At 47.8% G+C, this 26,511-nt stretch overlaps 1 protein-coding gene across 1 annotated transcript in view; it reads right to left on the bottom strand.

Moving 5' to 3' along the window:
- LOC108679143 (muscle-specific protein 300 kDa) overlaps window positions 1-26,511 on the bottom strand; it is a 131,740-nt gene that overhangs the window by 87,680 nt on the left and 17,549 nt on the right. The window contains exons 12-34 of the mRNA XM_047880237.1: window positions 26,275-26,476; window positions 25,056-25,273; window positions 24,626-24,778; window positions 22,940-23,104; window positions 22,089-22,307; window positions 21,716-21,853; window positions 21,330-21,472; window positions 20,722-20,896; window positions 19,443-19,613; window positions 18,913-19,038; window positions 18,479-18,562; window positions 17,502-17,635; window positions 16,951-17,059; window positions 10,006-16,422; window positions 9,190-9,252; window positions 8,656-8,745; window positions 7,607-7,763; window positions 5,757-6,577; window positions 5,140-5,410; window positions 4,651-4,828; window positions 4,068-4,263; window positions 1,563-1,637; window positions 56-208 (exon numbers count right to left, since the gene is read on the bottom strand). Coding sequence (XP_047736193.1) covers window positions 56-208; window positions 1,563-1,637; window positions 4,068-4,263; window positions 4,651-4,828; window positions 5,140-5,410; window positions 5,757-6,577; window positions 7,607-7,763; window positions 8,656-8,745; window positions 9,190-9,252; window positions 10,006-16,422; window positions 16,951-17,059; window positions 17,502-17,635; window positions 18,479-18,562; window positions 18,913-19,038; window positions 19,443-19,613; window positions 20,722-20,896; window positions 21,330-21,472; window positions 21,716-21,853; window positions 22,089-22,307; window positions 22,940-23,104; window positions 24,626-24,778; window positions 25,056-25,273; window positions 26,275-26,476 — 10,458 coding nt within the window. The remainder of the gene's footprint in view (window positions 1-55; window positions 209-1,562; window positions 1,638-4,067; window positions 4,264-4,650; window positions 4,829-5,139; window positions 5,411-5,756; window positions 6,578-7,606; window positions 7,764-8,655; window positions 8,746-9,189; window positions 9,253-10,005; window positions 16,423-16,950; window positions 17,060-17,501; window positions 17,636-18,478; window positions 18,563-18,912; window positions 19,039-19,442; window positions 19,614-20,721; window positions 20,897-21,329; window positions 21,473-21,715; window positions 21,854-22,088; window positions 22,308-22,939; window positions 23,105-24,625; window positions 24,779-25,055; window positions 25,274-26,274; window positions 26,477-26,511) is intronic.

Genomic DNA, 26,511 nt, shown 5'->3' with positions numbered 1-26,511 from the left:
TGCTCAGTAATCATGACCCAAAACAGAAATTTGCTTCAGGATAACCATGACCTACCTTGGCAGTTTGCTGCATGGCCTTGAATCTGGAGGTAACCTGCTGCATGTTTACTGATATCCTTGAGTCGACCACGGACCCCATCAGGTCGCACGAGTCGTTAGTGAGCTGCTCCAGGTCTCCTTGGTGTTGGTTCATCGAGCAGATTAGGTTCTGAGGTAAAGGAAAAAAGAGGCCACATCATCATCGGACAAATCCAACATCAGAACAAGTGGTGACCTCCGACAGCCGACGTCTGCCCACTCAGAAAAATTAATTGGTAATATTGCCTAAATAGTGACGTATCTTATGCACTTCTCACTGATGCGCCCACTGCTGAGCAAAAATGAGTCAGGATGACCCATATAAGGGCAAAAAGTGAATCGCTGTTTGGACAAAGTCTTCCTTAATTCTCCGAGTGCAGATAAGTCAAGGGAACTTCAAAGCTGGATGAGTGGTGATCCATCCATTCAGGGCCTTCGGTGAAGGAAGCTTTCTCTAGTAATAATGGCGTTGTCCTGAATAGAAATGAACCTGTCTAATACTACTGCTACTGGCGGTTATCTTTAATTCTATTTGTGCCGTCTTGAATACAAAGACGCCACCTTGCAAAGTTATGGTGATGAATTAGCAACGCAAAAAGGCAGGAGGAAGGAAACGCCAAATAAAACAAATTTACATATATTCTAACCGAAAAAAAATCATCCTAATCTTAGCACAGGGGAAACTTCAAAACAGCCATTAAATTCACACACAGAAATCCAATTAAAGCCAATGCCAAAACAGGGAATGTAGAAGTGAGTGTCCGTACGCTAAATCTGTACTTTAGGACCTTAGCCGTATAACTCCAGTGAAAAGGGCACGTTTAGCAAAGTACATCTTTACTGCAGGACCCATAGTAACTCATGTAATTCCAGTGACAAGGGTACGTTCAGCAGGGTACATCTGTACTGCAGTACCCTATAGTAACTAGTGGAACTCCAGTGAAAAAGGCATGTTCAGCAGGGTATACATCTGCACTATAGGACACTAGGTTATCTGATAAACACATTCATCTAGGACCGTACATCAGGTAACATGTACACCCTTAAGTATGGTTATGTGCTATTTAGGTTCACAATATAACAAAGATAAAATCCTAACTAATCGAGGACAGACAGGAAAGACAATCTTCTGAACATCACCATGTCTTCTTGGTTGTAGTGTTGGCACAATCCAGTTCCGAAAGGTGGTTGGCAGTTCAATTGCATAGTTAAATCAACTGTAAAAAGGGGCAGCGAGACACGCCTATTACGACAGGTGATTGGTAGCTCTTGTGCGCAGTTACATCATCAATCATCATCTTCAATAAGCGGGGGTCTCTTATAAAAATGACACCGGGGAACCACAACAACAACAACAACTTCAATAAGGAGCAGGGAGACACGGCTTTCCGACTGGTGGTTAGTAACTCAACTCCGCGGTTACAACAAGATTTTAACTCAAGTTTATCAGCAATAGAGCAGCTGTTAGGGTTACACAGTCTTACTTGCTCCAGCTTGTCAGCAATGGAGCAGAACTCCACCACCAACGCGTGGCGACTGGCGAACACGAGCTGCAGCTCCTACAATGTAAGGCACTCTGTCACATCTGCAGCTGTCTTCTCCGTTAGAGGCGTGTCTAGCTGCTAGCCTGTTTTTTTCTATCCGGCTGCTAGATTTCCTACCTGTTATTTTCCTACCTGCATGCCTACCTGTTAACTTACCAGACAATTTCCATGTCAACTTAGTTGGACAAAGACTTGCGTATCTAGATGCTCATCTACCTCTTAACACATTTCTGTAAAAATCTATTTACCTACCAGCCGTTTTATGAACATATCCACAAGTTATTTGCGAAAAAATATTCACTCACTCAGCTCCCAAACTATCCATCCACTGGTCTAACCACGCGTCAACTCAACTGTCTTCCAGCTGATCTACCAATTGTCTACTCACTTGTCTAACCAACTGTCAACCAACTTCTTCACCCGGGACTACCTACCATTCCATCCATATCTTTACGTTTTCACTTACTGCATTACTTACCTCAGTATATACTACCTGTTTTACCTGATACCTACCGCCGATATATACTTTCCTGAACACATGCATGTACCTTTTGACTTCCATTAAAATTTCATTACTATAAGATATTCGGTATTATACATAAAGTTTTATTGCCATAGTTACTTTTAACTGATATATATATATATATTCATACTCGCAAGCTTATGAGCCATCATGTATAAAAGTCAACTTAAGTTACCGCGTATACTCTTAGAAATGAACTTGAGCAATTTCTTGAAATCAAATTAAATTTAACAAACAAAAAATGGCTTTGCCTATACCTATAGCATACCACTGAGAGGTTATATTCTACCAGCAAGTATTGGCTGCACTCAACCTGTCGCTGAAAAGGTACCTATATTCTACCAATAAGAACTGGCCGCATTCAACCTATCACTTCCAGGGTATTATTATTATCTACCAACAAACATGTCACTGCAAAGGTAGGTATATTCTAACAACAGAAAACGTTCTACATCCAACCTGCCCTTAATGGAAGAAGACACAACTGCAGACTCTTAAATGTTACATATAAATTAATTAATAACAATCCATGGAAAAAAATATGTATTGAAGCTTGAATATTTTAGGCAACTTTTTGAACTACCACCAAAGCAGTTATCTTGTGGCATCTGTACTCATCGTAAGTTGTTGACGCCTTCATTGAATAACTCAATAAACTCATGATTCAGAAAATGAGACAATTGAAATTAATGCAATAAGGATATAATTAAAACATAACGAACAAATGCGTGCGAAATAAAGGCGGTCGTTAGCCCGAAAAAGTTATAGCCATGCACGCAACAAACTATACCAGTGTTTTGGCTGGACAGCGTTAACAAGCGTGGTACCAACAATAGTCACCTCTTACAGTTAATTCGAACGAGCACGTCTGTTGAACGCCAATGGTGCAATATTTTTAAAAGCCAAACTAAGAGAGAAATACCCAAGAACTTCTATAAAGCAGGCAAAAAGGCTGGAGGCCTCTTCAAAGCTGGTCACAGAGGTATTAGCAACCTCTAGAATTGTAGTTCTCAAGATCTATTTATTAAAGCCCAATTAGGGCCCATAGACTTGGATGCGACACGGAGCCCTCAAAGCAGGAGGTCGCAAACGACGAAAAAGCGAGGGTACAGATGACCGCTAATTCCATAAGATATTTTTTCGACCCGAAATTACAAATAAATACTCATTTTCACGATAATTGGACGGAAAGAAATATTTGTCTGTTTTCCAAAACAAGCCAAAAATGTTTTAAAATAATTTTTTTATGCAAATGTAATCTGAAAATGAGACGAGAAATTTCGTATTACATAAGAAAGCGTCAGAAGTCCCGTCTTACTTGTCGTGACGTTTACTCTTTCCAGAAACAAGCTTTTCACGGCATTTATAATATTCCGCGCTTATTTACTCATGTTTTCTAAAAAACTAACATTGCCTTTCGTATAAAAGTTTCAGCCTTTTAGTTCATTTCTAGCTTTAGTTTAGTGCGTTGTTTTAGAAAAAATCAACTCACTGGTCAACTTTCCAGCGTGAAGCAACTACTAGCGTGCCGAGCTATATGCATGTGGTATAGCGCATTGCATTAACGCTTCTAGGAGTGGTGACATAACACCGATTTTCATATGCCACCAATTAGCTCAACACCTCCATCTACGAATTTACATTGACATAAACATCGAATATTCAAAAGCCACCTCCTCTAAAACCACCCTCTGCATCTAAACCTCCACCCTCATAAATACCTCCCACTCTGTAAAAACGTTCACTCCACCACGTATTTCCATTTTAAACCCTATAATTCCTCCCTCGACTACATGACCCCACCTTCCCACATTGACCCACCCTACACTCCACCTTTCTCCACCACCATAACCCCTTCCTCTACTCAACGACCCCTCCTCCGCCCCACGACCCCTTCTCCACCCATAACCCCTCTCACCCACCTGGTATTTATCGAGCTGCTCTTGCTTCTGCTGCAGGGAGTTCCTGCTGCAGAAGTCCCTAAGGGATGCCTCGGCCTCCCCCATCCAGCGCAGGATGCGTTCGTACGTCGCCTCGTAGTCGCGCCACAGCCGCACGCGCTCCTCCAGACCGTGGGCGGCGTCCCCCAGGGAGCTCGCGTACTGGGCCAGCTCATGTCTGGGGGAAAAGAGGAAGGGGGCATAATTAAAAGGGGATGAGGCACGATTTGGGGGAGTGGGGTAAATATTACAACTCGCTCACTGGGTCAGCTCATGCCTGGGGTTTGGGAGTGAGACGCGATTTTGAGGGAAGGGTAAGTGGGGATTTGGGAGAGAACGCAATTTTGAAAGAAGGGTAAGTGGGGATTCGGGAGGGAGACGATTTGGGGGAGTGGGGGTGTTATGGGAGAAGTGGGGGTGATATTAGAGGGAGAGAGGACGGGATTGAGGAGAGGAGGGTCGTGATTGGTGTGGGGTGATTAATACAAATAACTTGAAATAAGGTAATGAACACAAGGAATTTTATCAAGATAATGCATGCAATCAACGGAAGTTAGATAACTACTTGAGGTGCTGCAAGTCGCGCTCCATGGCCTCCCTCGCCCTGGGTGGCAGATGGTCCAGCAGTTGATGCGCGTGGGCACAGACGTGGGCGACGATTGCACGACCATCGCTCTTGCTTTGCTCCAACTCCTGCACCTGCTGCAGCCGCTGCTCCAGCTGGCTCTTGTTGCCAGAGTAGTCTGATAGGATCAATAAAGAGTGGCCTTAGCACAAAATCTACTCTGTCTAGATGTAACAACTGCCTAGTTCCAGTACAAAATCTATACTCAGTCGAAACGCAACAGCTGCTGGATCTGGGCGCAACAGCTGCTTAGTCTGAGCACAGCAGCTGCTTAGTCTTAGCATATCTGATGCATAGTCTGAGCACAGCAGCTGCTTAGTCTAAGCACAAAAACATCTTAGTCTGAGCGCAAAATATGCTTAGACTGGGAACAACAGCTGCTAAGCCTTCTAGCTTGTCCCACGTCTCCTTCTGCCACTCCGTGAGTACCTGTCAGGACATGCAGCTTGTCCCACATCTCCTTCTGCCACTCCGTCAGGCCGGTGCGAAGTTCCTGATGCATAGTCAGGTTCTCAGATAGCCACTCGAGTTCCTTGACGGCACTCTTCGTCGCTTTCGTCAAATTGTCGTGACGTTCCTCCAGGTCCTTGAGGGCCTCGTCAAGGGGTCCTTTGCTCGGCGACTTCTCTGGGAGCAGGGCGAGCTTCTCGCGCAAGCCATCAAGCACCCGGCGGTGCGCGAGAACCTCTTGAAAGACCGACTGCGCGGAGGGCAAACCAAGTATAATTTAAAGTAAAAACTCACTGTTCAGGCATGGACCAATGCATCAGACAAAGACCTGCGCACCAAGCAAAGACTGCTATGCAAATAAACGACACAGGCAAAGAATAACGCTCTTCGAAAATATATTAACCCAGTCACAGATTCAGGCACCAGCCAAGGACAAACGCCCCAAGCAGAGACTAACGCCCTAATAAAGTTTAACGGTCCTGGAAAAGACTAACGCATCATGCATATTTTACAGGCTAAATTGATATGCAATGATTCACGCCACAGGCAGAGACAAACACCTAAGGCAAAGACTAACGCACCAGGCAAAGATCTACCTTCTGCTTGATGAGCCGGGATCGAACCTCCTGCAGAGAGCCCCAGCTGGTGCTGGGTTCCTGCAGCACCAGCTTTTCGATGGTCTCCAGCCAGCTGCGGGCGGAGGCAACGCTGTCCTGCAGAGCAGAGGATTCCTGAAGTCGGAGGTCCTGCGCCCGCTGCTCCTCCAGGATCTTCGTCTCGGTGCACTCCCAGCGATCCTTAAGGCCCTTGATATCCTGGCGGATTTTGTCACGCCCTTGGGCGCCCGTGCAAGGAAATAGACGTTCCCCGTGAGTGGTAAGGGACCCTAACCGAGCCCCTGCCTCCTCTCGAGCCCCAACCAACTCCTTCAGGAGAACTTCGCGTTCCTCAAAGTCGCTTTCCGTGGACCCACTCGAAGACTTCCCCTGCAGCTCCTTCAACCGCTGCTCGACCTTTGTGACCCAGTTGGTCTGATCTGCAAGTCGCCCTTCGAAAGCTTTGTGGTCTGCACAGATGGTACACCACTTTCCAGCTGCCTCTTTGCTCAGGACGTGCAGGTTCTGGTATCGTGCGGAAAGTTGGGCGACCAAAGGGCGCAGACGTTCTACCTTCGTTAGGCGCGCCAGTGCAAGGGCGGAGTCCACGCAGGTTTCTACTTCACCTTCGCGCCCCACGACCTCCTCGCGTTTTGCGCACATCAGATCCACCTTCGCCTGCTTCTCCAGCAGAGAGCAGCAGGGCGTCGGGTCCTTGAATAAAGTCTCCATTTCTCGGCACCAAAGGACATGGCGGTCTAGAGACGACGTCACTGCCGTCCATTGGGCGACGACGTCCTCGAGACGCCCCTGAGCCTCCTCTGCTCGGTGGAGGCAGATAATAGTCAGCAGAATGATCACGATTATATTGAAGAAATTGTTGATATCATTGCGATGAAGATAGGGATGCTTAAATCGTATTGGGTCCCACTGCACTTCCTCTGCTCGGTGGAGACTACAGGAATGAGGGTCAGTAGAATGATTACGATGATGCTACAGGGAAAGTCCAGATTGAATAGAAATTTTTCGATGATTGAAATTATATTGGACGCAACTCTTCTACCCGGGGCGCCACTGCGATGAGATTCAGTACAAATGAGTGATTGTGATCATGATAATTAGAATGATAATAAAGATGATAACATAATTCTGTTACAGTACAATTGTGAACAATGGTGATTTTTCACTTTTATCTATCATTTGATTGATACAGTGGCGTATTACTGCAGTAACAGTGGCGTATTACTACAGTAAGAGTGACGTCTTACTGCAGTAACAGTGACGTCTTACTGCAGTAACAGTGACGTCTTACTGCAGCAACAGTGACGTGTTACTGCTGTAACAGTGACGTCTTACTTCAAACGTGTTGCTTTAAAAGTTTTCTTTACTGAAATAAAATTTACGATTTATTATAGTTTTAGTGAACAACCGCGTGCAATTAAATAATAGTGATTAAAATTTTATACAGATCAGAGTATTTCTACAAGATAGTTACCGGTATTTGGCCGCTAAGCTCGAACATTCTGATAAGATTGGTAGTTGCGGCAAACATCCGGTGACAACAATCGTATGGATATAATTATGATAACAATAGTGATCATTATTGAGAACAAAGACAAAACTACAACGTCAGCATCACAAGACAAGATAACATTGCCTGCAACAATCATCGGTGTAACGGCAATCATCGGTGTAATGGCAATCATCGGTGTAATGGCAATCATCGGTGTAATGGCAATCATCGGTGTAATGGCAATCATCGGTGTAATGACAATCATCAGTGTAATGACAATCATCGGTGTAATGGCAATCATCGGTGTAATGGCAATCACGGGATGGGCGACACTCACGGAGGGCGGTGCAGTGGGCGGACCAAGCGTCCTCGAGGGACGCCACTGTCGTCCTGAGGGCCTCAGCGCCCCTCGTCGAGCTGCTGGACGCCACGCGCTGGGCGAGGCGACGCAGGGACGCTAGCTGGCGGGGTCCCTCGTCCTGGGGAGGCAGCTCCTGTGGGGGGAGGGGGAGATGTAGGTCAACTTAAGAGGGAGAGAGATGTGGGTCAACTTAGGGGGGGGGAGATTAGGTCATCTTATATAGAGGGATTGGAATTTAACTCAGGATTTGCATGATAGTGTAGAAGACCGGCGCAGCGACGTCGAATTTCTCAACTATATAGCAGCACTCGGGCAATGCCCAGTCAAATTCGAATTCCATTTTCGGCTGCTCTAGGATTGTTAAACTCAATTTAGAGGTGAATCAGAATCAGGCATTGGGGCTCGCAAATATCGTGCAGCTGTGCAGGTTATGTGGATCATGTGCACGTGTGTCACGTCGTAACACCTTCTCTTTTCTCTTCCTCCTATCTTTTACCCTCCTATCTCTTTTCCCTCTTATGTCTTTCCCTTACTATCTCTTCCTCTCCTTATGACCTTATGATGAGTTTAGGACTTCCTAGTCCCCGGCCACGCTGATGCGCCGCCTTCGTCGTCTTCCGTCTCCGAGTCGTCGTCGGATGTAACGTTGGACGCGTTCCGTCTATTTGCCCTACTTTGGGCCAGCTGATGCAAGATGCTGTCGCTTGTCACTTGCTGAGGGTGGTTTCCCATTACTGGACAATCCGGGATCTTTCTCAACCAATTGTCCAGTCGTCTCTTGAATGTTGCAAGGGTGAACTCCCCTCCTCTCAGCGCTTTTGGCAAGGCATTAAAGAGCCTCGGTCCTGCAACGGAGAGTGATTCCTCACGAAGAGTCTGTACTCTGGCCGCGGCTCGGTTTTTAAATAGAGGAATCCCACAGAGTCTCCCCCTCCTTTCGTTGTAACGTGTCACTATTCTGGAGGTCTCACTCTCAAAGTTGGGAGCCAGCGGTTATCATCTTCCAAGTGCACAATATTATATACCTCTCTCTTCTCCTCTCCGGTGAGAACAGTCCCAGGTGTTCCAGCCTGTCCCAGTAATTCAGCTCCAGTTCCCTTCACGTCCTCCAGATCCTGGAGGACGTGAAGGTAGGCTGGATCGACTCCAGTTTCCGCACTGAGCCCGCCTTGAGCGGTGCCCAAAGCTGACAGCAGTACTCAAGATTGGGGAGCACGAGGGCTCTGAAGAGTTTAGTCATTGGTGCTGCTTCTCTCGTTCGAAATGTCCGCCATATCCATCCCATCCTATTTCTTCCCCTTCTATCTCTTTCCTCTCATATCGCTTCCCCCTTCAATCTCTTTCCCTCTCCTATCCCTTCCCCCTCTTATCTCTTCCCCCTCCAATTTTTTCCTCTTCTATCTCTTTTCTCTTCTATCTCTTTCCCCTAATATCGCTTCCCCTCCTATCTCTTCTCCCTCCTATCTCTTACCCCTCCTATCTCTGTCCCCTTCCATCTCTCCCCTCCTATCTCTTTCCCCTACTCCCAGTCCAATCCTTCACATCCTACCAACGCTCACCTGGGCGCCGCTGCGCGGGGTCGCAGCCCTCTGCTGGCCGCCTCTGAGGTCCTGCTTAATTTTCTGCCAAATACGCGGTAGAGAAACAGAGAAGTGAGTCACGCAGAACGCAGATAGAGCAAAGTAGGTCACGAATAGGGCAAAGTAGGGCAGGTTAAAGTAAACTACAGCACAAGCAGAGATATTTTATGGTACCGGCAGTATATTGTACCATCAGAGATGATTCAATTGACCAACAGAGATAAGTTTGGATACAAGAGAGATAAGTTAAGATACCAGCACAGATAAGTTTGAATACCCAGAGAGAGATAAATTAAGATACCAGCAAATATAAGTTTGAATACCAAGAGAGATAAGTTAAGATACCAGCAGAGATAAGTTTGAATACCAAGAGCGATAAGTTAAGATATCGGTAAAGATAAGCTTAGTTACAAGCAGAGATAAGCTAAGATACCGGCAGAGATAAGTATAATACCAAGAGAGGTAAGTTAAGATACCAGCAGAGATAGGTTAAGATACCATGAGGTGTCTTCAAATATAAGTAGATACACCCGTAAGGTAAAACCCTTCCTCGTTTCACTCACCCGTTGAGTGACCACCTTGAGTACGAAGCGGAGGACCAATTCTTGGCGATAAGTTAACTGTTACTCAGCACACTTGCATCACTTGGAATTTGCATCATACAATTACAATTGCGTTACTTCCCACTGCCATGCCTTGTACAGTAGTAGTGCAAAATTACATTGTACAGCTGCATTATACAGTTACAGTACATAACTACATCATGCAGTTATGGTACGTAGCTCCTTCACTAACCTTCAGCGTATCGAGTTTCTTGAGAAGTTCGGCCTTCTCGCCCGAGACGTCGACGTTCAGGTGGTCCTTCTGAGCGCTGAGCCACTCACTGAAGCTCCTGCAGAGAGCGTTGAAGGAGGCGTGATCCTGGACACACGCATCCAGCCGATCCAGCAAGTCTTTACTTTTCACCAAGATGTTCTGGAAAAGGGTCTTTATGGACTGGATGTAGACATTTAGGCCACGGTCTTGTGTTTGGTCAACAAGGGTCTGAGCCTTAACACACACCGTCTCCACCAGATTCTGGTGCGTCTCGATCTCCTGATGAACCAGCCGGTGGTTTTGCAGCTGCGACTTCTTCTCCTGCAGAGAGCTCTTGAGTTCTGTATGCTGCTGCATGGCCACCTCAATACCTTTCAACCACCGTGTTAGTTGCTCCTGTGCGTTCGAAAAGTCCGAAAACTGGTGGAGGCATTGGTCCAGGGTGATGGCGGCAGATGTGACGGCTTCACACCAATTCTCCCATTGTTCCCTCAGTTCCCTGAGCATATGACGAAGGGATTCTCGTCCATCAGGAGCCGTGTGTACGTAGAGGCGTTCACCTAGCTCCAGTACTGACTCCAGTTTATTGGCTTGGGTACTTTTCAACTCGACGAGTTGCTCTACTTTGTTGCGTCGCATCTGCAGAAGCTGCATGTCCCCAACCACGGCCGCATGTTCGCGGAGGTCTTGATCCACGGCATCCAGCCACTCCACCGACTCCTGATACTTGTCCAGAAACATTCGGTGCTCACGTACAAAGTGCTGGTACCTATTAAGTACCTCCTTAACGGTATTCTTCACAGCCTGGTACCGCGTCATCATCTGAGAGATGTTATTGGCATGCTTCCCGTCCGCGTCTAAACCCTGGGCTTGCGATAGAGCGTCGTTAAATTCACGGCTTTTACTGGATATTTCGTCTTCGAGTTGCCTAAGACTCTCGATATAGGCTTCCTTGGCTTCCAATGTACTCTTCAGACTCTGATCTTTAACTTTCGTCTCGACAGTTTTTAGCCACTCCCGTAGCTCCTCCACCGCTTCTTCACAGTCGTAGAATTGCGACATCACCTCCCCAATTGCGGTGCGCCGCTCCTCTATTTCAGTTCGATGCGAGTGCCAAGTCTTCTTGTGTGCATCGAGCTCTTCTTTGATGCCCTCGTGGCCATTTGGTGCGGTGTTGTCCAAGGTTTTCTCGAGGGAAGCCTCACATTCCTCTAGCAAAGCTTGGCCATCCGGCAGGGCAGTCTCTAGAGTTTCCAAAACGGCCATTTTGTTCTCTACGTCTTGGTGGTCTGGGCTGACCACAGCACAGGTGGCGAGTTCACTGCTTTGCAGCTTTAACCAATCCCGGAATGCTTCAATATCATGCAGGAACTTTTCGTGATTATTGACATATTTTTCACTGGATTCAATAAGCTCTTCACAGTTAGACAACGCCTCCTGGTACCGCTCTATTAGAGTGTCAACGGCCTTAGACACATCTTCGTCTGACAAAAACATCATCTTATCCTTGAGTCCGAAAACCATGGTCTCGTGAGATGTGATTTCTTGCAAGAGTAACTTGTACTGCTGACACTGACTCTTCTTTTCTGACAGGGTCTTCTTATAAGTAAAAGGTGCATCTACCTTCTCTTGCATCTCATCCATCCATCGCATGGCCTGGTTAAGGTTGTCGTCGAACGAAGACCACTGCATGATGATCGTCTCAACGTGCTTATAGAGTTGGTTAACACGTTCCAGATGTGACTCCCAGGTGTCCCGTAAGCTTCTCAAATCCACCCTAATATTTTCTCTTCCTGAAGGGGAGATGGAAGAAAAGAGCGACTCACCACGCTCTACCACAGCGTTTAGCAATTTTTGTCCTTCCTTCTTCTCGGATACGAATTCCTTGAGACTCTGCAGCTTGGCTTGGTACGCCACAGACGGTTTGCCCCCACTGATGGACATCGTTTCGAAAGATTTAAGTTTATCTTCTGATTTGTCGAGCCAAGTCCGCATTTCTTCAAGTGATGAATTATAGAGAATATTGTTTCTCTGCAACTGCTCAAGCTGACTGGAATATGTGGAACAGAAATTTTTGACTTTCTGTAGCCGATTGAAGAGAACATTCGACAATTCCTTAGCCTTGCTATCAGGGTTTAATTTTTGGATCTCCATGACATGCTGGGAAACGCGGCTCATCTCTTCTTCGCGATCCTCAACGTCACTTGTCAAGTCATCTATTTCTTCAATCTTATCTTCAATATCATCCAAGTCGATCAGATTTGAAGACTCATTCCTGACGATGCCCTCTGCCTCCTTCAGCCACGTGCTCAGTGACTCCGTCAGTTTCTCGTACGCCTGCCATAGCTTCAACGATTTCTCTAACAAAATCTCTGTCTTCTGCAACTTAACCGCGAGCTCGTCCAGCTCATTGATCGTGCTGTTGAATCCTGCGTCAAACTTTTCCCTCATGTCAAGAGGTATTACATGATCTGCTAAAGGCTTGGACTCAATTATTGATGCCCGCTTGGTCTGACCAGTCGCCAGGGTAGTCTTGGCTTCTCTCAACGTCGCCAGTTTAGCTTCGATTCCATAACGATCAGTACCAGGCTCAGGTTGGCACCACTCAAGCTTCTCTTGGTGGACAGCAATAAACCTCATGAGGTCATCAAGTTTATCTTGGTAATGCTTCTCTATGGAGCTTTCCAAAGTTGTGCACACCTTGTTGCACTGATTGACGAGCGCTTGCTGCTTTTTAGATAAGCCAGCGTAGTCTTTGTGTAACCTCTTGATATCGCAACCCGCGAAATTGGACTGCAGTTCTTCGATTTGACTCATGATATCGATAATTGATCCAGCGATTTCATTGGTGTCAATTTCAATCTGTTTAGCCACTTCGAATCTGTCGAGAATCTTCTGGTCATCACCTGTCACGTCGTCACACTTCATCAGACGATCGCGCAGCTGGATTAGGGTTTCCGAGGTATCTTTAATCTCGTCAAAGATCGAGGTCTCTTGGTCTTTCATCTCTTCTAAATATGACGAGAGTTTGGAGTAGGCACAATGAGTCTGGTCGAATTCCGTGGTCAAAGTGCCTATTATTCCATTTGCTACCGGAATTGACCTTCCACCATTCAATGATTCCAGTTGAGAAATTCTACTTTTCAAATTCTTAAACAAACTCTCATGCGTGGGCAAGTCAGCCTTGTATTTTTCCAGCTGCTCCATGGCTTTTTCAGGGTCTTCGAGCAGCTTCCTGTCATCAAGTGAAGCACATGTTTCGTTAAGCCACATGAAGATTTCATCCCGGCTCTGAGAAATCTGTTTCCAGAGAACATGAAGGCCTTCCAGAGTCTGACTGCGTTGCACGAGACTGTCAAGGGTTTTCTGCCAGTCTGTTTGAATCTTGCTAGCAAGTTCCTTTACCTCGGCAGTACTTGTGGACTCCACGTTTTCCAGTTGCTGCCTCAAATGCTGTGATTTGGATGAATAGTTCTCCAGCGATTGCCTCGTTTTCTTCAGTGCTTCCACTGCTTTTCTGGCGATGTTTACCATGGATTGCACGGCCGCTGAATCACTGGGGGCACCTTGCAGCTTTTCAGTTTCTTTTTTGGCTACCTCAATGGCATCCGCAAGCTCTTTCTGCAATTCATTGCACTGCTCCCATAACGACGAGATGCTCGTGTACTTTGTCTGCAGCTCGTAGAGGTTGTTCTGGGTCCTGTCCCATGCCCCGTCAGCGGCTGTGAGAGCGTTCTGCACTGCCACTAGCTGGGTAGGATCATTCAACATGAGCTCCCTGCCTAAGTCATGAAGTTTCTCTTTATTTTTAGTCTGAGACTGCAAGTCCTCGAGAGCAACTTCGACCTGGTCCAGCACACGTTGCACTGCACCATGGCTGCTCAACGCTTGGTCTTTACCGGCGAACCTATTGGAGGTGCTTGATAAGAAGTTATTGATTTGATTTTTGACTCGGTTGAACGACTCCCACTGAGAACTAAGCTCCATTAGCTGTTTTCGATTGCCTTCCAGAACATTTTCTGCGGCGTTTATCTTCTTTTTGACGCTCTCTATCTGCTCTTCAACCTCTAAGGGCTGTCCGGATTCAGGATCCCTGATGGTAGTTGAACTTTTCTTACACAACTCTTTGATGTTCTCAGCTTCTTCCTCCCAAGCACGGCACTGCTCGCTGACTGACGTCAGTTCTTTGCTGATCTGCGTGCACTCATCCAGGGAAAGCTTATTGTCAAGCTGCTGCCTGATAGAGTTAAGTGTATCGTAGGAACTGAGCTGCCAGTCCCACAGCTCCTTCCACTTAACAATGGCGGGTTTCTTGGACTGTATCAGACTGCCGTAACGTTCATAACGCGACTCACTATCATCAAACATTTGGTAGAAATCTTCCCTGTCACGACCCGTGCATCGTTCTCCAACGTCACGACACTCTTCGGCCAGCTGAGTTACCTGAACTTGGCGGTCGTCGTGCTCTTGCTGGAGAGAGTGGAGTAAGTCAGGCAGGTTGTCGAGTTCGTCAATATCGATGTCATCGAGATCGTCGAGTTTGTTGCTGAAGCGGTTGAGCCAAGTCTCCAGTGAATTGAGCTTGCATGTGTATTCCTCCTTCATGATAACAACATCAGAAAGCTCGTTTTTCAGCTTCATGACCTCTTCAGTAAGTCTGCTCAGCGACGTCTTGAGCTCAGATATTGAGGCTTTAACAGCCGCAGCACCCTCGGCATTGAGGGCAGAGGCGATGTGTTCAGACGTGGCAGTTATGTTGATCATGCTATTTTGATTTTCGGAGATTTCCTGTGACATTTCCTTGAGGTTCTCAATTCGGTCATCCAGGCTCAGAATTTTCGGGGAAAACTCGCTCACTGTCTCGAGCCGCTCCTCGACTTGGTGGATGAAGGAGGTGACCGCATCGCACTTGTAGTTGAAGTCCTCCCACTCAGCAACGAGGCTTTCGGTCCTCTCACTCCACTGCACCACCACGTCATGTATGGCAGCCCAGCGAGAGTGGAGGGCGTCCATCTCGTCCCTGATGGATCCCAAACGAGGAACCTGTGCGCTTTCTGACGTAACGTTTTTGATCTTGCCGAGGTACTCATCGCACTTCTTCTCAAACTCCTTCGTGGTCTTGGATTGCTGGATGGCCTCATGCAGAGATGATGGTTTGGTCAGCCCGACGGCTACGTTCACTTCAGCTTCTTCTATCCAGGGACGGATATCCTGAACCTGAACCTGGAATTTCTTCCAGGACACGAGTTCCTTTCGGACTGTGAGCTCATGCTTGTTGGTGTGTTGAGTCAAGGTGGACATCGAGTCTTTCAGCTTATCGAGATCCGAGGTAAATTGCAGTGAGTCATCACAGGGCTCTCCTTCCAGCAGCTCCAGTCCGTCTTCTTCCAGTGTCTTTATCACAGCCATTTTCTCGACAAGATTATTCTTCAGTTTTTCCGTCTGTTCGGCACGATCTTCTGGGCTCATGTCCAGAGTGACCAGCCGTTCTAGGAGCTCCTGTGCGTTACTCACCCACTTCTTGAGCTCCGTCAGCGCTCCGGTGAAGTTGTTCCATTTGGAGTCCAGTTGCTCGAGGAATGCAATTTTTTCCGTAACCGTTTCAATGACAGTCTGCATACGCCGTTCTATTTCCTCTACTTCCTTCTTCAGGAGCGGCTTCTTCTCCGGACGGGACAGCTCGGCAAGGCTTGCCGACAAGCTGTTCAGTTTCCTCATCATCTGATCGGTGGCGTCGTTGAGGTGTTCATTCATCTCCTGCTTGTGGCTGAGTTCGTTGGCGACCTCCTGAGGGTTATTTTTTTGGACAACCTGAGAGAGCTCAGCCTCGGCCTGTGAAAGCAGTTTTTGGATCTCGTTCTTCTGGTCGGAATAATCGGACCAAACCTTACGTGTATTCTTTAGCTTATTCAGCTTCTCCACGGATCCATTGTAGGCTTCGTTCCAGCGAGCTTCCAGCGTCTGCACAAGCCCGCTGACGAAAAGAGGAGCAGCCGGATCCTTTGAGAGGTCTTTACCCCTCTGGAGGGTCTCGAAGATGTTGTGTCGCTGCTCCTCGAGCTGCTTTACGAGTACATCCTGCTCCTTGACAAGCTGATGGATAACCTCAAGATTGTCGGGCACGGAGTTTCGGTCACAATGGCGCTTCACTTCACTTAGAGTCTCGATGACGGTGTTGATATCCTCCCTGTAGAGGAAACACTTGCTCAAAACGTCGGCTCGTGCCGCTGCAGTCTCAATGTTTGGCACTAGGGCTTTGTATCGCGCCACCAGCGACTCAAGCTTCTGCTGTTCGTACCGCCCGTCCTCTGAGGGCACGAGGTTCGACAGCGAGTCGAGCTTCTGGACCAACCACTTCATCGACTCCCGACGCGCCTCCATGCCGCTGGCCAAGCCCTGGTGGAGGCAAAAAACTCCCACTTGGTAATCTCTTATTAAATTTCAATAAGGTATGATTGGTGAATATCTTACCAGGTAAACCGCTTAGGAATCTCGTATTTAGTTTTGATATCCCGCAACCATGCTAACGCCCCAATTTTTTGCGGTTCTTAAACAGTTTTTGAAGTTGATTATCCACCAAATAATCAGCTAAATATCTGGTAGTGACTATCAAATTCAGATAAATCAATTGGTAGTCTGGTTGTTTATTGTACTAAACTACTAAACAGAAAGTCTAAATGTAAAACGGTCAGTGGTCATCCTACCGCATTTAATGGTCTATTCGCGTTTAATAGTCAGTGGTGGTCCGAATGGATTGCTAGTGCTACTTCAAACTAAACTTAACTACATTCGAGAAAAAATATTTGCCTCACACATATAAAATTCTATTTTAGCCTGAGACACACATGAACAGTAAGCACAAGTTGTTCCATTTATTATAAAAATTATTTGTGTCATAATGTTTCATAATATTTAATCGCCCACCATCAGGGTTGCCCGATGAGCGTCACAGGCGAGGGCGGTGTTAGCGTCGCCCGTGGCGGCAGCCAAAGCTTCGTCCACCGCGTCCATCCAAGTGACCATCTCCTCAACCCTGCAGGACGATGGACGTTGAGAAGGAAATTAGAGACGCTGGAAAAAAATAGCGGACGGCCGCAAAAACTTGTGCAAACCCTGAGCACCAGCTACTACCCTTACCTCTCAATTGGCCTTAAAATGGCCAATTGGCCTAGAATGGCCAATAGGCCTAAAATGGCCACGGGGCAGATTGGCCCAGTGGTTGCAGTTCAGAGTACCAGGATTAGAGCAGAAAGGCGCGGGTTCAATCCCAGCTACCTGAGACAGTTCTGTTCAGATTGGCGAAGTGACCTGCCGGTTAAATTGAAGCACTGAACTGCGTGTTCAAGACCGCAAAAAGATGCGAATATTCTTCAATGTTAAAAATCGGGGACAGGTCTACTGGCCTAATCGCTGACACGGCTAGGCTATACTACACAAGGCAACGATGGCTTCATTTGGCTCTAAAATGGCCTCACCTGGCCTCGTACTGCCGCCAGTGCTGTGGAATTTGTTGAAGATGGCCTCGCATGGCCTCGATGCTCTCCAGGACCACCGTCCACCGGGCCTCACAGCGGCCCACGTCCTCCCCCAGGCTCGTGTCCCCCGGTACCTGACCATCATCATCGTCACTGTCACCGTGGGTGTTATCATTTTCATCACCGTCATCATTATCGTCGACGTCCTTAGCGTTATCATCGCCCATATCGATATCATTGTTGTCATCATTATCGTCGTCGATATTATCATCGTTGTCATCATTATCATCGCCGTTATCATCATAAACTTTAGGGAAATGTTCTTCTGTACAGACACGAGGCCACTGACCACCATCATCTTTATCATCGTAATGGGAATATTTTGTTCCGGCACATGGCCATCATCATCGTCGTTATCCTTGTCGTCTCTAAAGGGATGTCGTCTTGTGTTTGACCATCATTATCATCATTGTTATTGTTCTTCATTGTTATTGTTAATGTTATTGCCATGCCTTCTTCGTAACGCGTGACTTCATACATGTAATTTTAACAATGAGTCTAGAATAATTCTGTTTGTATTGAATTACCTGAATAATTATCTTAATATAAATAATAAACAGGAACAAAGTGAAAACTGCTTATTTATTGCAATAATGAGTTTTTAGCAGCTAACACCTGGTGCTAAAGTGATGATGTGAACCAGCCCTATATGATGCCTTAAACTTTCCAAGACAGAAGTCACCCCAACGACAACCCAGCATTATTCACCCCTAAGACTCCCCCAGCCTCAGCTTAAGGTCTCCTCCAGCCTCACCTGAAGGGCTCCCCCAGCCTCACCTTAAGGGCTCCCCCAGCCTCACCTTTATGGTGTCCCCCAGCCTCACCTTAAGAGCTCCCCTAGCCTCACCTTTATGGTGTCCCCCAGCCTCACCTTAAGGGCTCCCCCAGCCTCACCTTAAGGGCTCCTCCAGGCTCACCTTGAGGGCATACTGTTCCCCCAGGGACTTGATGTTGTCGAGGATGGATCGCAGTTTACCCATCAATTCTGCGTCGAAGTATTCCTGCGCGCACATCAACACGTTACGAACGCATTATAAACGCGTTTAATCCGACGCGCTACAAATGATTTTCAATGCGATAACAAAGAGCTTAGACTGACGCGTTACTAATGTGTTCCTACCCGTTAGAAACGTGTTTAGACTAACGCGTTACGACTGATTTTGAAAGCGTTACAAACGAGGTTGGACACGTTACTATCGGTTACAAGATGCTGAGGAAAGAGTTGTCAATAGTTAATAAATTGAAAAAATCCAATGAATAATAGAAATTGATTACTGGTCCATTTATGAACATAGAGGTTACGTGAGATAAGTAAGAAATACTCGAGATGCGAGAGATATGCATTACGTGCCTCATGTCGCCGTCTGAGCGCGTCCACATGGTCGGCCTTGCTTAGGGCGCCTTGCTCCCCCAGCAACTCCTGCTCCACGTCCCTCAGGTACATATGAAAGGTGTTCTCCTCCAGCCTGAACTCCATCTGTGAAAGAAGGGTACAAATGAAATGTGTAATCCAGCCCGAAGTCCATTGGTGAGGAAAAAAAGAGTACATATGGAAGTGTCTTTATGTATTTTGTACTACAATTGTACTAAAAATTGTATTACAGCCTGAAGTACAATTTTTTGGGGAAAGGGTGCATATGGAAGGTATTCTGTTTCAGCCTGAACTTCATCTGTTTGGGTAACGGTACATATGGAACATGTTCTTTTCCAGCTTGAATTCCATAAGTATCGAGGATGGGTACATTTGAAATTTGCTCTCCTCCAGCCTAAATTGTATCTGTTAGGAATTAGGAGTATGTCTTTCTGTGGTCACATAAATAGTCTCTTCCGATACCACCAAACCCCACCTTTTGGGGAAGGAATAGAGACTCCAGGACCCACCTGGAGGAGGTGCAGAGGAGCCCTCCCCAGTACATCATCCCAGCGCGTCCTGAGGGAGGTGACGGCCACATCTATAGCCTCCCCCTGCTGGGTGGGGAGGTGTTGCTGCAGCTCCTGCCCCGACACCCACACCGCCTGCAGCAGCTCCTGGGGCGCCTCGATGAAGAAGTCCTGCGACGATACCAGCGTCTTAAGCACGCGGCAAAGGGTATCCGCATCGATGACAAATCAAAATGTACATCAAAATCTCTAGACATTAAGATCAAATGACCGTTCAAAACAATATCGTCAAGAACATCAACATGGTTATCAACATTGTTTATCCCTGTTCGCGGTTACCCCAGGTGTCTTAGTGGGATGTATCTTATATCCCAGATGGAATGTATGACACACCCCAATTTCCCTGGCTCACATCTGCCCTCCCCCAGAGGGTAAAGTCCCATAAAGGACAATTATAAAGACAATTATTTGCCACTCTGTCAGAGGTCGGCATCTCATCGGCCAGCTCTTACGAAGCAATCAAGCGGTCTCTTCAACGGCAAATGTCCACGATGAAAAACTCGATATTGGTGACCATCTTTCTTTCTTACTTCTTGCCGAGAAATACCGTCGGCAAGAAGACAAGTATTCCGTCTTCCATGTCTTCCGTCCAACAGCAATGACGCTTAACCAACCAAACACAGACCACTAGAGTTGCCTAGCATCTTTCTAGTTTGTAATGAAGCGCTTCACAAGCAAAGCCTGCTCAAATAAAGTATGACGTATGAAGCTAATAGTAAGCTATAATCCATCCAAAAACACTTTCCTTCCAATTCAACGGCCATTCTTGTTTCGTAAACGCGAGAAAGCCCCGCGAAGAGGGCTGCCTTCTGAACCTCTAACCCTTTTCTTCTTAACATCCCTCCTCTTCCAATCACCCTTTAGCTGCGTAAATTAGAGCTCCAACCGAGCATTCGTAGACGTCGGTGCCACGAACAACAATTCCTCCATATTTTGGTTGATTTCACCTGTTCCCATAGTCCTTGCGTTATTTTTGTTTATAGGAATTTTTAAAAATGGCACATTTTTGCCTGCGATTTTAAAAAATCGGTCATGGAAAGGATTGTTTTCTGTTCTTATCTGAGATTTTTGGAAATTTGGATGTGCTTCCCGGTGTGTCCCTTCACCGCAATTTCAGCACCTCTGCACCAGGCAAAGGACGTTGCAAAAAACGTTGAATTAACGTTGATTGAACCAAGAAACGATTTTTAAATATCAGATATCAGTAATAGTTTTTCACCTTGTGTTTTTCGAGGTCTTCGACGGAGGTGACCTCCTTCTGCTGGTAGAGGACCTCGGCCTCCTGCAGCCATGCGGCCACCCGCGCCTCGCTCTCCCTGAAGCTCTCCCAGCACCGCAGGCTGTCAGCCATGCGGGTTCCCCACTCGCGGCTGCTGCGCGACACTGCCTCGAACCTACGCACGTGACAGAGATGACAGAGACTATAAGTGATTTGTTGGGGACGTGTGGGTGACATTTGGGTGACGCGTGTATGATACGGGAGAGGGTGAAATGTTGATAGACATGTCGGTGAGGCTTAAGTGACATTATAACGTTAGGTTTACGCGTGTATGAAACGGGAGAGACGAGTGTGACATATGACAGTGACATATGAAGGTGAAATTTGGGTGACACACAAGTGACATGCATCACACGTGAGTGACATTTTGGGGTCGTATGTGAGATTTGATTGACATGTCGCTCAAGCTCAAAAGACAATCTAACGTGTAACGTATAATAGACGCCACCTAACGTATAATAGACGCCACCATCCCTAAACTCATCAAACACCACAAATCCCACGTTTTTAAACCCTTTCTTTCACCCCTTTTTTACTCCCATTCCCACCTCTCGTTGAGGTTGTCCATAGTGCTCCCTAGCAGGGCGAGGTCTAAGTGGTCTCCTCCGCCGGAGGTCTGCACGAGGTTGCGGTACGCGCGATTCTTGGCGTCAAGCATCGACTTGAAGTACAACTGCCGGCTGAAGAATGTCTGCAAAAACCAGCAACGGTACAGCCAATGACATAATTAACGGTACATTCATAGGTACAATGAAAGACAGTGTCAGAGGTATAGTCAAAGACAAAGTCAAAGGTATAGTCAAAGAGAAAGTAAAAGGTACATTCAAAGGTACAGTTAAAGACAGAGTGAATGGTAGGTCAAAGGTATCGTCAACGGTGCAATCCACGTTGAATTATAAAAGTGTTTCGCTGTTGTTGCAGCTGCTGCGCCCACCTTGTGCTGCTGCAGCTGCTGCAGGATCGTATCCTTGGTGCCGTGCGGTGCGAATCCTTTGAGCAGCACCTCAGCCTGGTCCAGCCACCGCCCCACCTCCTCCACCCCTCCGCCCACTGCCTCCACCTGCGTCAGCGCCTGCGAGAGGATATAGGGATAAGGTGGTCAGGACCTGTGGGGGACATGGGAACGAAATTCAGGACCTGTGGGGAACATAGGGCTTATGGGCCTGAGGGGTGCATGAGGGTCAAGGCCTGTGGGGTGACAAGGGGTCAGGGCCAGTGGGGAACATAGGAGCCAGGGCAGTAAGAACCACCGGCACAACACACAGTATGAGTCACTTGTATGGCACACATGTGTCAGCCTGACCCACCTGTGTGAGGGCATGCGTCTTGTGTGGGATGGCGTCACGCACGCGCACCAGCTGCTCCTTGGTGCGCCGCAACTGGTGCGTCATGGAGGACACCTCCTCAGGGCTGAGGTGGTGCGCCAGCTGGTGGAGGCTGGTGGAGACTTGCCGGTGCAGTTCCTCCATCTGCACCACCTCCGCGCTCAAGGTCTGCAGGTGGTGGAGTGCTAAAGTGCCATCTGGCTTGGGAATAACTTAGGGCCATCTGTATACGGTCTTTGGAACAACAACCAGCCATAACTAGACGGTCTTTGGAACAACCATGAGCCATCTGTAGACGGTCTTTGGAACAACCATGAGCCATCTGTTAAGAGTCTCAGCCTTTGGTACGTCTCAGGACTATCAGTCTAGTCTTAAGTACTCTAAGGCTGATACTCTAAGAGCTCTCTAGGTGCTATAAGCTCCAAGATTCTAGAAGTCCTCCTCTAGCACCTCAGTCCACAAAGACACCCCCACCCCTCCTTCGCCAAACGGCGTTGACAGCGTTTGAGTTATTGTAATTTCAACGTGATTCCAGAGGTTATAAGATTTATTCTTTAGAGGCCGTCATGTCAGCCGATGAACTGAGCTCCAGTTCACAAAAACACGCATCTCCACCACCCATCTCACCCTTTCTACCCCATCTCATACCCCTCCTCCAACAACTCAAACGTCATTCCAACTCATACCCAACTACCGACCGCATCTCATAGGGTACCTCTCATACCCACGCCACCGCAGGTAAGAGAGGGAGTCATTCATTTATTTAGTTATCCATTTTTATTCAATTATTTATTCTATGAAGATATGACTCTCCGTAACCCCTAACCCCTCACCTCGAGCTGACTCCCACACCCCCGCAGGTGGGGGAGCGTGCAGGGGACAGGGGCAGCCAGGAGGAGGTCGGCGGCAGCCAGCCAGTCGTGAAGCCGCCGCTGCCCGGACGTGACATCATCGCGCGTGCGCTGCAGCTGCCCGCTACGCAGGTATTGCTGCGCGTGCTGGGGGCGGGACACGCGTTAGGAGGTATTGCTGCGCGTGCTGGGGCCGGAGCAAGCGTTAAAAAGTATTGTCGCGCTTGCAGAGGCAAAGCAAGTGTTAAGGCCCGTTCACACTAGGGGCAACACACGGGAGTCAAGTGCCTCAACGTCCCTCTGCGCAGCCTCTACATGCGCTTCTTGTGTGCAACGAACCGATTGACGATCTAGCGATTGACAGGGGCCATGCTTCATGCAACACAAGCGCGGCACTTGGTAGATAGCTGCCTGTGGTCTAATGAGGTTGATTGAGTACGCTGGTCCGTCACACCAAATGTCGACTAACACCACGCTCGTTTGGAGTCACTCTCTAGTAGAGAGCCTGATTGATCTTTATAGAGAACATGAATGCCTATGGAGTGTTCGGTCAAAGGTACAAAAATTGAAATGTAAATGATGTAAGTTATTATTATATGACGTGTTTAGTTTATGTGATTTTAGCTACTCCTGACAATTTATGCATTACCGTTTAGCAATTTGAAAGGATGATATAATATTGGTACGAATATTGGAACTTTTTATTTAACAATAGAGTATTTTTTTCATAAACTGTATCTTTTTGAATACGCTTGTTTTCTAATTATGATGACTATGCTAAATTCTCGTTTACAACTGGCATAGTGCAAAGAATGACTGACTTCGTGTTTATTACAATAAAAATGTCTCGCCGCATAGCATTTTATAATAAATAGAGATGGATTCAATGGCCACAAACAATTACACTGTATACTTTTCTTAACCGCAGCACACCCGAGAACAATGGCCAACAACTCAAATTCGGTAGCATATATCCTCACTGACGTCTAGGTTGCAATTAGTGTTCAAAGCGCGCCGCGGTCTCACCGCGTACAAAAGTAGTGTGAACAGTTTTGCGCGGTGAGGCACTGCTGCAAACGCCTCACCGCGCATGTCGTTGCCCCTAGTGTAAACGGGCCTTTAGAATGTATTGCTGCGCTTGCAGGGGCGTGGCAAGTGTTAGGAGGTATTGCTGCCGCTGCGTGTGCTGGGGGGCGGGGCACGCGTTAAAAAGTATTGCCGCGCTTGCAGGAGTGAAGCAAGTGTTAGGAGGTATTGCTGCGCTTCCTGGGGGCGGGGCAAGTGTTAGGAGGTATTGCTGCGCTTCCTGGGGGCGGGGCAAGTGTTAGGAGGTATTGCTGCGCATGCTTGGGGCGAAGCAAGTGTTAGGAGGTATTGTTGCGCGTGCTGGGTGTGAAGCAAGTGTTAGGAGGTATTGCTGCGCTTCCTGGGGGCGGGGCAAGTGTTAGGAGGTATTGCTGCGCGTGCTTGGGGCGAGGCACGCGTTAGGAATTTTTTACTGCACTTGATGGTGGCGAGGCAAATGTTACCGGCCTAGATTCCAAGAATGCGGGACTGGTTCTGGTAAAATTCCTGCTCTTATTGGAATTACATTACACACGTGTATGTAGTAACCCCCACCACCAGCAGGGTTAACCTCACCCCCTAACTAGTGAGGGTTGCCCTCACCCTCAGACGTACCATGAAGACGCTATTCCAAGACGACTGCAGTTCGTCCAGCGTCCGCTTGATGTTCTGAGCGACGTCAGCCCGCGACGTCGCCGTCAGGAAATTAGCGACCTCCGTCAGCTGCTGCCGACGCTCCTGCCAATCACCCAAGTCCTGCCGGCAACATGTCAACACATTATCACTCAACATGTCAGCAGCCTAGCATGCTGGCACGCTACCTCAGTGTGTCAGCTTGTCAAAATCGCAGCAAATCAACCTTTTAGAAATATAGCGTGACGTGAGCTAGCTAGCATTTCAGCTGAACAAATATTCTATTCGTTTTCTACGCTGTATTTTTTTATTTCTATTTCAAAGGCGACTACCATTTTTTTAATAAATAAAGAAAAGCAAAGCCCTTTTCCTGTTTCATGGATATTTATCATTTGCCTACTTGGAAGAACGCCTTTTTTTCTGCCTCAGGGACGTTGATCATACGCCCCGCCTTGAGGAGCCACTCCCTAAGGAGCGTAGCGAGGTCGTCGTAGCGGCGCCAGTAGGACAGCACCTCCTCCAGGAGGGACTGGATGCACCGCAACTCCACGGAGATATTCCGCCAGCGCTCGTTTGTCTCCAGCAGAAACTTGGTGATGCCTTCAATGTCAGCTTTGTCTGGTGGGGGTTGAGGTGGAGGAACTATTTGGGCGGGTGGAAAGACTAGTTGCATGAGCGGAGGAACTAGTTGCGGGGATGTAGGAACTACATCCCCCTTTAACCCCGTTTGTTGCGGGGTTAAAGAATGTTGTACTTGGGGTGTAAAAAATAGTTTCAGGGGTGAAGGGGAAGGGACTAGTTTCGCGAGTGGAGGTACTAGTCGCGGTGGTGGAAGAACTTGTTGCGGGGGCGGAGGAAGAAGTTGCGGGGGCGGAAGAACTAGTTGTGGGGGCGGAAGAACTAGTTGCGGAGGCAAAGAACTAGTCATGAGGCGGATGAGGAACTAGTCGCGGCGATGAGGAACTAATTACGGGAGAGTAAGAACTAGTTACAGATTGGGAACTAGTTGCAAGAGTTAGGAGCTGATGCGAGGTAGGGGAAATAGTTACTAGGGCGGAACAGTTGGAACAGAAGGTACACAGAAGGTACGCACGAAGGAGGTACACAGCTGCAATAAATCTTCCTCGCTAAAGCCAAAAGGCTCACAGAGGCCACAAGGCTGACAGAGGCTAAAAGGCTCACAGATGCCACAAGGCTGACAGAGGCTAAAAAGGCTCACTGAGGCCACAAGGCTCACAGAGGCCAAAAGGCTCACTCACAGAGGCTCCCATGCTCACAGAGGCCATAAGGCTCACAGAGGCCACCAGGCTCAAAGAGGCCACCAGGCTCACAGAGGCCACAAGGCTCACAGAGGCCACCAGGCTCACAGAGGCCAAAAGGCTCACTCACAGAGGCCACAAGGCTCACAGAGGCCAAAAGGCTCACTCACAGAGGCCACAAGGCTCACAGAGGCCACAATATTGGCTTTCTGAGACCATAAGGCGCAATCACTGAGGCCACAAGGCGCACTCACTGAGGCCACAATGCACACTAACTGAGGCCACAAGACGCACGTATTGCAACCATAAGACTCACTGAGACCACAATATTGGCTTACTGAGGCCACGAGGCGCACTCACTGAGGCTCGGGTCCTTCTTGTAGGCGTCGGACACGGCCTGCATCTCCTGGAAGGCGCGCTCGAACTCCTGGAAGAGGTTGCGGGCGCCCACGAAGGCGCGGTACTCCTGCAGGACGACGTCCACCTCCTCCGCCCCGCCGTACTTCACCGCCCACGCCTTCAGCCGCGCCTCCACCAGGATCAGGAACGCGATCAGGCAGTACTGGTGAGTGGGACCGCCATTAGTGGGTAATGAGG

The sequence above is a fragment of the Hyalella azteca genome, unplaced genomic scaffold (assembly GCF_000764305.2).
Source record: "Hyalella azteca isolate HAZT.00-mixed unplaced genomic scaffold, Hazt_2.0.2 contig5036, whole genome shotgun sequence".
Classification (NCBI taxonomy): Eukaryota; Metazoa; Arthropoda; class Malacostraca; order Amphipoda; family Hyalellidae; genus Hyalella; species Hyalella azteca.
This window is presented reverse-complemented; position numbering and strand designations above follow the sequence as displayed.